This window comes from Thermobia domestica, chromosome 1 (assembly GCF_964235325.1).
Source record: "Thermobia domestica chromosome 1, izTheDome1.hap1.1, whole genome shotgun sequence".
NCBI classification, from domain to species: Eukaryota; Metazoa; Arthropoda; class Insecta; order Zygentoma; family Lepismatidae; genus Thermobia; species Thermobia domestica.
Window position 1 is genome coordinate 168982363 of NC_137454.1, and position 12269 is coordinate 168994631.

Consider the following 12269-nt stretch of genomic DNA (forward strand, 5'->3'; position numbering starts at 1 on the left):
TTATCTTTGATTCCGGTTGTGACTAGTATTGGAAAGGATAAGGGGGGGGGGAACGGAATTTTTTGGAATAAAAATGAGTTTCTGGTGTTTTATTGTTTTTAGCGCACTTCTTTCCTTATATAAATACATATCTTTTGTAAATGTATTTTCCATGTTACATTAGTATCTGCTTGTTCTATTAGTCAAAGGAAAATGAGTCATCCCACGTCAAATCATCCTATAATAATAATAATAATAATAATAATAATAATAATAATAATAATAATAATAATAATAATAATAATAATAATAATAATAATAGTCATCATCATCATCATCATCATCATCATCTTCATCATCATCATCATCTTCATCATCATCATCATCTTCTTCTTCTTCTCCTCTGATTTTCATGAAACTTCTGTCGCTTGTAAGGGTCATCAATTTTATGCTCCGTAGACCAAATAGGTTTGGAGTTCATGGCGATCAAAGTTTGTGAAAATACCACATGTACACAACTTCCGAGATTTTACTTTGAAACTGCATCTAAATTGAAAATTTTATAGTTCAAGATCTAACGAACATAGCTGCTTAAACATTTTCTCGGAGAAGCACCAAGGCTTATAGATTTCAGAAAGCAAGGTTCATGAAGATAGCGAACGCCTATCATTTTTTAAAAAAAGAAATAACGAATGTTATGTTACTTTTTTATAAAGTAAAAACACTGCATCACTGAACAAAAATTATCACGAAAGGTATGGGTGTTTTGGTAGTAATTTTTGTCTTTGAAAGTGTATTATATATACGGATGAAATTCCTTAAATAAATTTTAAAAAATGGCTATGAAAACACTTTTAAAAGGTTAGAGAATAAAATCTCATTTTCAGAATTAACCGTAAGATTTCTTCTTTTTTCATATATATACCATTGAAGCTGTAACTGTGATATATGTCTGGTCTAGTTTAATTCATTAATTATGAAAAGTAATGTAGAAATATTATGTTTGCATTAAACTTTTGTTTCCATTTTTTTTTTTCTTTCGCAGATCCTGTTACAAAGGAATTTTTGAAGAAAAATATAGACCCAGTATTTGGATTCCCGAAATTAGTGCGCTTTAGTTGGTCTACAGCAGAGAAAATATTAGAAGAACACGCCGTTCCTGTAGAGTGGTAAGTCGAGGGACGTTATTTAGCGGAGATTATCAGAGTAAAATTCATTTTGAATAACCAAGCACTATGCATCGGATACATAACAAACCTATGAATTGGAATTGGAATTTAAATTGATACATGAAAATTAAATAATAAATAAATAAATAAATAATAATAATAATAATAATAAATGATTTCTCAGAATTCTGCTTCAAAGAAATTAGTATTTAAAGAAAAACATACGTCACTTTCAATAATTGTACAGTTAGGGTACTTTGGAATTTTATATTCAAGACTTACATATCTTGAGTATTTTGTTTCACTCATATCAGTCTTTTCAAATATTAGCGTAATGTGTTTTTCTTTTATTTCATTTCGTTATCGTACTTTTCGAAACGTTCTAGTATGTAATCAGGAAAAATTATTACTCAGTACTCTAAAACTGATTTTGCACTTTTTGCGTTTTCGAGAACGCCAATGTTCAACTAACTACGTTATGTGCCCGAGATCATATTAGAGATGGTGATTTGTTTTCACTCCATCTTGTTTACTTATTATTCTGTGAATTCTTTTCCATAGGCTTGTTATGTATCCGATGCATAGTGCTTGGTTATTCAAAATGAATTTTACTCTGATAATCTCCGCTAAATGACTTATCTATAAATGTCTGTCAAAGCGTCATCTATAAGTTAACGTAACCTCCATTCTACCTGCTCGTAATTTATCTAGTAAGATAATAAGGAGAATGTATGGTATATCTATTAGCTTATAGTTTGATTTTGTAAAAACATAAAAATACAGCATTAACGATAATATTTTACTGGAATATACGTGGAAGCTACTTAATTTCAAAAGTAAATATAATCATGCTTTTGGCGAAGTGGGATCTGGTAGACATCAAAAGACTACACGTCTACACATTAAATATGCTTGCGCGCAATAGCTGGTTGTGTACAGAGGTTGATTCATTTATATTGAGTCGAAGTCAGTTTGCAACTGTACCGCTCATGCACAACTCATCGCCATGAGATTGTCATGAGGCAGGCAAGCAACGGTATCTCGTTAGTTACGCAATAGAGCTGTGTACTGAAGCATAGTCTGATGCCACCGAAATTAAACAGATTCTGGAAGAGGTTCATTGTGACCTTTCCCGACGGTAAGTTCACGACGTCGCATATCGTAGAAGTGTCAGATGTATAATTTTCGTGTTAGTCGTGCCACTGTAAATCGTATTATATGAAAATATGCAGCATAGATACCTGAGCCCACCACACCGACGCGAGCAGCTAGAAACCGACCTCCCGTGAAGAGAACCCGGCCGCTATGCGTGTGGCTAGGTATATGACGACCTCCGAAAATCCCTCACACGAGTCATTTCATATTAATTCAACACAGTGATTTAACCTCACCATCTCAGATTTTAATGAAATTTGGTACATAGATGCCCTCTAGATAGACTAAGAAAAATGCAAAATTTCAACTTTATGTATCGACCGGTGTTGAAGATAGGGTAGGGCTATGTAAAGTTTGGAAAAATGCCCAAAATAGCATGTTCAATGTATTTTGAAATTGGAATTGCAGCTCTCCTAATTGAGTACTGGTTGAGGTGTCATTTTACAGCATTTTTCATGCCCTTTCCTGTGGTATACATCATATAGGCTAATGCAAATTTTTATTTTCAAAATCAAAATCAAAATTATTTCAAAATTTTTCAAAAAGTAAGTATTTTAAAATTTTGAAATTAATTCGTTACACCAATTGTTTTCTCTCTCTCTCTCTCTCTCTCTGTATATATATATATATATATATATATATATATATATATATATATATCAAACACCTGGTTTAAACCAGCCAACCTTGCTGTTGTACCGGTGCTATATGTATACTTTTTACAAACCACGTTTATTTACAGTAACATTTTTAATTGTGAAACTTGTATTAATATTATTTTAAAGTTCAGAAGTATCAGCACTTTAACTTGCTTCAAGTTAGTTTTTAAAGTATGAGGTAATAAGTATAGCCACCAGATTACAAGTCGGTATATGTTTTAGACCCATTACTATGTATTTTTCAGCTAAGTACAAGGTATTAATGAAAACTATAGTGTTAGTTTTAATTTTTTTAACAATGAACCCATTATTTTAAATATGTACTTTCTGAAAAATTTTGAAATAAAATTGTGATTTTGAAAATAAACATTTGTATTAGCCTATATGATGTTGTATACAACAGGAAAGTGCATGAAAAACGCTGTAAAATGACGCCTCAACCAGCTCTAGTTCAATTAGGAGAGCTGCAATTCCAATTTCAAAATACATTGAACATGCTATTTTGGGCATTTTTCCAAACTTTACATAGCCCTACCCTATCTTCAAAACCGGTCGATATATAAAGTTGAAATTTGGTATTTTTCTTAGTCTATATCAGCGTTTCCCAACCTTTTTCAACTTGCGGCACACTACGGGTGTAACTTGAATTCTCGCGGCACACTCATTAAGATATTATTATTATTATTATTTGTAAACATAAAACACATTGGTAATTTTTTCTGCGATTACTGATATCTTTTTCACAGACAAGAAGGTTCGATCACTGGTTTCAATCCGTGGTAAATCATTATGCTTATTTTTCATTCTAATTTAAAAATAGAAAACAATTACAATGAAATATAAGACTCAGGTTTATAAAAATACGCTTTCCCTTTCGAAAATTGTATCCAACCTTTCACTAAGAAGGAAGATTACTAAATAACGAACGAACAAACAAATCTCTTTGTACTTTTAAAACACAAATGAGGGTAATTTGTATGCAGGTTTGCTTTCTCGAAATGATTGAATAATATTTTAAAATTTCAAGTTACGAAATAGTCTGCACACTAAAGAAGCAATAATGGTGATAACAATTATAACAAATACCTTTTTAACATTAAAAATGTACAGAATAGTAACACAGTATGAAACTTAAAATTGTAGATTCATAGTAGACACTCAAAGTAATGTGAAACACAAATATACATTTTTCCTCACAAATATAATGTGAGACACAATGTCTTGCAATTTGATTGCAATAGAATTAATAATTATGTTTCGATTTCCTCGCGGCACACCGGTTGGGAAACGCTGGTCTATATGAATAGTATCCCTGTGCAAATTTCATGACAATCTGAGATGGTAAGGTGAATTTTGTTCTCAAATTGTGTTGATTTGACCTGGAATGGCTCTCACAGCATGTGATGGGCAGTAAATGCCGCACATCCCGGGCGAAAATCAAATGTGCCATTCATTGAGATTTACGCCTTACGGTCGTTCGCAAGAGCAGTGTGTACGTTCTGATACCGTGTCATGTGGTTGAGCGGAAAAGGAAAAGAAGGAGGCTGTATGAATCTTGCGGGTGATCGGTAGAAATTTATTGTTACCCTTGATGAGGTATGGATTTACCTTTAAGGGTGGTAAAGTTCGTGCCATTACATACAGACCTGTTGACACCAAGGGCCGAAGCACCTTCTTCGGCCAGTGCGCAGAGTTTTCTAAAAAGATTCATGATTGTGGCCGGTTTCTCATACAGGAGCAAACTGCGTCTCTGAAAGGTGGAGCGAAACGTCAAAATCAATGCTGCGTACTACCACACTCATGTCCTGACTAAAATGTACCGGCATGAAATCATAGCATTGTAAGAACAAGATGTGAACCAGGTTGAACTACACCAAGACAAGGCATCCAGCCACACGGTGAAAACTGCTGCCATCTATCGGCTGGAATCAACCTCCGGATTCCATAGGCCATAGAGTTATTTAATTGACTCCTTCTCGTATATACACTATGTGATCAAAAGTATCCGGACACGTGGCTGAAAAATGACTTACAAGTTCGTGGCGCCCTCCATCGGTACTGCTGGAATTCAATATGGTGTTGGCCCACCCTTAGCCTTGATGACAGCTTCCGCTCTCGCAGGCATACTTTCAATCAGGTGCTTTTCTTGGGGAATGGCAACCCATTCTTCACGGAGTGCTGAACTGAGGAGAGGTATCGGTGTAGGTCGGTGAGGCCTGGCACGAAGTCGGCGTTTCAAAACATCCCAAAGTTGTTCTATAGGATTCAAATCAGGACTGTGTGCAGGCCAGTCCATTACAGGGATGTTATGGTCGTGTAACCACTCTGCCACAGGTCGTGCAGTATGAACAGGTGCTCGATCATGTTGAAAGATGCAATCGCCATCCCCGAATTGCTCTTCAACAGTAGAAAGCAAGAAGGTGCTTAAAACATCAATGCGTTGTGAGAGTTCCACGCAAAACAACAAGGGATGCAAGCCCCCTCCAAGAAAAACACGACCACACCATAACACCACCACCTCCGAATTTTACTGTTGACACTACACACGCTGACAGATGACGTTCACCGGGCATTCCCCATATCCACAACCTCCCATCGGATCGCCACATTATGTACCGTGATTCGTCACTCCACACAACATTTTTCCACTGTTCAATCGTCCAATGTTTTGGAGCCGCAGTGGCTCAGTGGTAGAGCGTTCACCTCTGGTGCTTGGGGTCCCAGGTTCGATCCCAGCCCCCGCCAAATGAACTTTGTGGTGGACAAACACCGTGTGCGTGGGTTTCCTTGGGGTTCTCCCGTTTGCTCCCACTTTCTTCATTCCACCATTTCATTCATTCATCATCGTCTCCTTGAGCCTAACCGGCATAACCGTGGGACGTAAAACTCACAGATTTCATTTCATTTTTCCTCCAATGTTTACGCTCCTTACACCAAGTGACCATCGTTTGGCATTTACCTGCGTGATGTGTGGCTTATGAGCAGCCACCTGACCATGAAATCCAAGTTTTCTCACCTCACGCCTAACTGTCACAATATTTTGAGTGGATTCTCACGCAGTTTGGAATTCGTGTGTGTTGGTCTGGACAAATGTTTGCCTATTACACTTTACGACCCTCTTCAACTGTCGGTGGTCTACAACGATAACGTTGTATGTATCATCAGCAATCTGTGCCTATTTACAGAAAGGGATCAGAGGCGAATTATGTGAGCAGTATAATGTATAAAGAAAAAGAAAGACATATAGAGATTTCGAGATATTATTTGTGTAATCGGTAACTAAAATAAGAGTTGTTGTTACTATAGCAACGATATAACTAAATGTACATGTACGTAGACATCTTGACGAGTAAATAAGTGTGTATAAAGGTCTAGATATTTTGTTGGGTGTGCAGAAAAGTTAATTATGTACACTTCTCATGGTCAAATATTAAAAACCAGTTAAGAAAGTGTTAAACGCGTTGAATTATTTTGAAGATTAACTTAAGTACGAACCAGGCCCTTACAGGTCTCTGTCAGTCAACGGACGAGGTCGGCCTGTACGTGTTCCTTCACGTTTCCACTTCACTATCACATCAGACACAGTGAACCTAGGGATGATTAGGAGTGTGGAAATCTCGCGTACAAACTTCTGACACAAGTGACATCCAATCACCTGACCACGTTCGAAGTCCGTGAGTTCCGCGGAGCGCCCCATTCTGGTTTCTCACGATATCTAATGACTACTGAGGTCGCTGATAATGAGTACCTGGCAGTAGGTGGCAGGACAATGCACCTAATATTAAAAATTGTATGTTTTAGTGGGTGTCCGGATACTTTTGATCACATAGTGTATATATTCTCTACACAGTCTAGCCTTATTTAATAATATCAAATTTAACTTCTATGTAAACCATAGTGATAATGACACTATTCAAAACTAGCATTGCTATGATAAACAGCAACTCATTAAAGTGGACATCATTTGTCTCTAAATACTGATAGCTTTGTATCCATACAATAGTAGTACCAAACATAGTACAATAATGCATATTAAACAGTGTTAAATAACATATAATTTCTATCAGCAAATATCTATACAAAAGCCAGCGATCAATATAAGTAATACATTACATCTGTCCACAGAATGTGTGTCCATAGACAATCATTTATTGATCCAGAATAGCATTTTCCGTCTAATTCCATTTCATCGTCCAACACCTTGGTATACGTTATGTATTGAATAATTGCAAAATTTTTCAGTAGGTACACCATCTTCAGCGGCGTTTTCTTCAAGTATCAACTGCAACTCCTAATCACATCTTATAGCATCGGTCATAATGGTATAGATGTATAAAAAAAAAAAGTATCTTCAAAAAATAAAAATATACAATTACCTCACTCGAATCGGTAAAAAAAAAAAAAAAAAAAAAAAAAAAAAAATTCAGTATCTGAACATTCACAGAATCATATTGAACTTCACTTGAAATTACTCAAAACTTCCCGAAAGGAGCCCTCTGAAGTACAAACTATTACGTGCTCTGTCAGCTTTGGACCTCAGGTTACAAAAGAACAATTCAGAACTGCTCAGACTAGGATGAAACGCATACTTTAACTCTGTGTGAGCATAACAAAATATCTGATTCTGTACCCGAGAAAGCAGTGTCAATTTACGTCTTTCTGTATTGAAATCCAGGGGATCTTGGCTTCAGAGAATACGAAAAGAAAATGGACAGCATCAAGTTGGATGACTTCTTTGCAAAGATAATGTCTAAGAAACGAATATTCCAATTTGTGGCGTGTTTTGATATCCCACGGCAATGCCTCAGTGGAGGACGGGTTCTCAGTCAATAAGACACTTATTGTAGAAAACCAAATCGAAGGTTTTCTAGTAGCACAGAGGCGGGTGCATGATGCAATTATGTACTATGGAGGTGTGGAATCTGTTCCTGCTGATCGAAGAATGCTTCTCTCAGTTCGTTCAGCTTGGAGATGCTATGATGAATACCTTAAACGAATCCTAAGTGCAGAGGAAAATAAAATCAAAGGTGAAAGAAAAAAACTAAGTGATTAAGTTAAGAAATTGGAAGAAGGAAGAAACAAATTGAATTGTTACAAACAAGAACAGGACGTTCTCGTAGAACAAATTCAAGAACTGAAAGCAAAACAAAATTCTGTTTAACCCCTAAAAGGAAACATGGGTGAAAATTCACCCAGATGAAAGTTATTTCGTTTTGCTGCAGACTGGCAACACTGCGTTGAACTTTGTTCTCCATGCTAAGTTTCTCCATTTGGTAGTAGCTTTATGATCGTGGTGCAAACCTGTTTATACTGCTGTATGTTTACTCTGTATACGTAATAGCTGGGTGAATTTTCACCCGTTGTTTCCTTTGGCGTATGTAGAAAAGATGTTTCCTTTTAAGGGTTAAAAATGTAAATGTAAAGATTAACATGTCTCAGAATTGGTCATATTAGAACTGATAGTATTAGGCTCAGGGAGAGTTGGCAATATATTCTTGCCTGCTTTTTGTTGTTTTTCCAAGCAAAAAAAATCTAATTTGCAATGTGAAGGTATGTGTTACTATATCATACATATATTATATACTTAAATGTTAAATTTTGTCTAAATAACAATTACTCATATTGAAGATAATAAATATGTAGATGGTAATTAAAGGTGTTTGTTGGACGGGGATGGAGCAGACCATTAAAGAAATGTATGATAGAATTTACCCCATATCTTCCCATGTATTCAAGAATTTATGTCAGGGAAAACAAGAATTTGTGTCAGGGAATCTTAGCTTAGTTTTTACATATATTTACTCTTCTAGCTGCTAAAAGTACAAGTAGATTCGCATATCATATCTTACCGACCGTGTTTATAGTGCTGATTCTGAAACTATAGTAATCTAGCCCATTTCTGTTCTTGGTTCTTGTGTTGACACCCCTCATCAAATCACGCTTTATGCTTCTCGAACAACACACTCTGTACTTCCCTTCATTTCTCTTTTGACAGGACGAGAAACATAGTGGCTCACATCTTGTACAAGAGTTCCCTGATTCAATCTTAGGTTATGTGTTCTTGTGATAGATGTCATCTCCTTGGATTTTTTTCGGGATTGCCCCACATTTGAATTCCAGCAATTCTTTCATGATCAGTCAATTTTTGATAAATATTAATATCAGGTATTTGCTGCGGTTTTTGTTTGCTTCCGAAGAGTTAATCTAACTGTCTGACTACAAATTTAATGATATTTTTCTTTAATTCCGTTTCACTTTTTTGAGTTAGGGAATCAGGTAATTTTGATATGTTGTAAAGATTTTATTTTCTCTGATTCCACGAAGAAAACCAAAATGTTCACCTAATATGCAAAAGTAATTTGAAAATGAGAGGTAAATTAATGTGTTTCATAAAAGAAAATTTTAGAATTTGGTGTAAGCTTAATATGCTCCAGTGGAAATGTATTTAAGAACATCCAATAGGAATTGCTCACAGTTGGTGCACAAGAAGAAAGTAATGGTAAGTGGTAGTGATTCCAGCATAGCGCCCGTCGTATATCTCGAACATGTTATACAGGATGTTCAAAATACAGCATAGCGAAACCATTCTTGAACATGAAACCATTCCAAGCAGCCACAAAAGCAGCTGTTCTGGCAGGTAACCTGTAGTACAATGTAGATCTTGGCCTAGCTGAGGAGTAGTCGCTGGTGGAGCCCAGTTGGTAGTCAGATCCGGAGACCTAGGACAGAGTAGAGAGCATGTTCTGCGTAGAGCGCGACGATAGGTTGCACTGACTATATGGTGATATTCATTATCGTTCTGGAAGATGAGATCTTCAAAAGTTGTGTGGATAATATCAGAGAGCAGGATTGAGGTAGTCACGGAAGTACAAAACTTTAGTCACACTTCCTGAGGAATGAAATGCACATTCGAGCGAGATGTGCCTATTGCTCCCCATTCTAGAATTCCACATGATGATTGCGAACACCGCTGGATTTTTTTTTATCTAGACGTCTTCAAATACGTATATATTCGTCGTTGTGTTCGATGCAAAAACTACTTTCATCGCTGAATACTACCGTCCTCCATTCTCCTCGCCATTGCTGACTATCCCGAAGTACCAAACCTGAACTGAACAAGTTTTTGCTCGTCATTTGTTTCGATACCTGTTTCCATATTCTGCCACTAGGCGACAGTTTTACAATTGTGCAGTATGGCTGATACGTTAGTGGAAAGGCTTTTCTTTTTGTGTTCTTGAGTATCACACAGCGAGGTCCGTTACAGATGTGCAACGACATTCTCGTACACATTATTGGAAAGATGTACCATCTGAATTCCATAAGAAGGTGGTACGCACAGTTCAAGAAAAGGGGCTGCATTAGTGGCAGATCTTCAATGTTTGAAGATCTTGTGGAGCGAGTTCGTGCAACTACTTACGGAATCCGAAGAAATCGATGCTGAATCCAGAACACTTGAAATTCCACCCCCAACGTTATGGCGTATTCTGTGTGAACGCCTATCTATGAAACCATACTGAGAGTCACTTAGATGCTTCTCCGACTACCATCGTGCACAGGAGAAGTTCTGCACTGAAGTCTGAGAATGACAGCTTTTCCGAGAATTAATTTTTGTACCGACCAATGCGATATTCCATGTAAGTGGAAAAGTAAACGCACATAATATGCGTATATTTAAGGAATGGAAATTCCACACGAATTTATTGAGTTAATTCGAAACTTCGTTAAAGTGAATATTTTGCTCTAAAGCGAGATAGAATGTTTACGATCCCTTTTTCTCATGGAGGAAATAGTTACAGGACTCATTTTCCTTGATATGTAGACCAAGTGTTTATTTTCTGAACTGAAAGAAGATAGTAACACCTACATCATTCATTTCTACAGCTAGGTGAGAATCTTGAACATAAAACCATCACCACATCGTTGGATTGGGCGCAGAAGTGATAATGATTTTAAACTTTTGTCATGGCTACTACATTCCCCAGACCTTTCACATTCCTCTGGGGTACGTTAAATATACCGTTTACTATCCCATTACCGCGTACAATTGACGAATTAAATGCGCCGTAGCTAATGCGATCCGCACTGTTACACATGACATGCTAGGCAAAGTATTGTAGGAAATGGACTACCGCCTAAATATCTGCAGAGTTGCTTTGGGAGAGTGTCATTGAATATTTGTAGTAGTTCAGAACCAAACTTGGTGTGTGTTCTGGCATTTTGCATGTATTTGTATGTGTGATCTTCATTATAATATATTGTGGTTGTTTGTAACCCTGACAGTCACTTCGAAAAAAAATACATATATAAAGCACTTTTTTTTTTTTTTTTTTTAATTTAGGGAAGAGGACGAGTCTGAAGAAGCAGTAAGCAACAACACATCGATCCTGTCATTTTTTAAACGGGAAGGTGGAAGCACAGTGAGAAATAAACACCAGTTTTTTACTTCACGAAATTTGTTTACTACTCAGACGTTTTAAAGTTTGCTTTCTTTGTATAACATGAATTGTTTTAATTAATATGTGGATATTGTTCAATAAAACTTTATACACAGTATATATGTTAAGAAATTATTTGTTAAAAAGTATGAGATTTAGACAATGCAGTGAATAATTAATTAAAAAAAAAAATTAAGAAGCTGTAAACAACGGAGAATTCTGTGTTGAAAAAGCTATACAGGAACTTTTCGCTATAAACACGTTTACAATCATTGTTGTGTGTATGGAAGTTTCTAATTTTAGGTAGTATCATGAAAGTGTTCATATGTCTTTAACACAGCGAAAATAGATATTAGTGGGACATGTTACTTAATAACTTGCTGTTATAGATTTTTTTTTTTCACTTTCGAGCCACGAGAGGAGAAAAGATGATAGTAAAAAGCTTGAAACGAAAAAGTTATTTTTCGAAGTTTGTTCGTTCGTTCGTTCAGGTTTTATATACACTCACCTAGAGTCCATACTGTTAAACGTATCTGGACCAAATTTTAATATCAAGGTTTTCGTAAGACTCTCCGGGGATATATATGTATATTTTTCTAATTTTCTTCCTACCCACAAAATAACGGTAACTTACTGAAGAATGAAAATAATTGAACACAATTTTCACGAAAACAGCTTTATTGATTTTGTTTAATTTTCATAAATCAATATTTCGGTAATACCTCATCATAATAATGTAAGTCGTTTTTCTAGTAAAAGTTCAGAAGGGGTAGTTTACTTTCGAGTATGAATTCTTTACGGATAATTGTCTCAAGAACATATTAAGCAACTTCGTTCGAATTTCATAAATAAGTCTTTTTTTTTTTTTATTA

General features: G+C 36.0%; 1 protein-coding gene across 4 annotated transcripts in view; it reads left to right on the top strand.

Moving 5' to 3' along the window:
* Window positions 1–11515, top strand: part of LOC145690937 (ribonuclease H2 subunit A) — a 43976-nt gene extending 32461 nt beyond the window's left edge. For all 4 annotated transcript variants that reach the window (XM_081766411.1, XM_081766403.1, XM_081766419.1 and 1 more), the window contains 2 exons: window positions 1025–1148; window positions 11301–11515. In XM_081766411.1, the coding sequence (XP_081622537.1) occupies window positions 1025–1148; window positions 11301–11439 (263 nt within the window). In that variant the 3' untranslated portion in view covers window positions 11440–11515. The remainder of the gene's footprint in view (window positions 1–1024; window positions 1149–11300) is intronic.
* The last annotated feature ends 754 nt before the right edge of the window (window positions 11516–12269 follow it).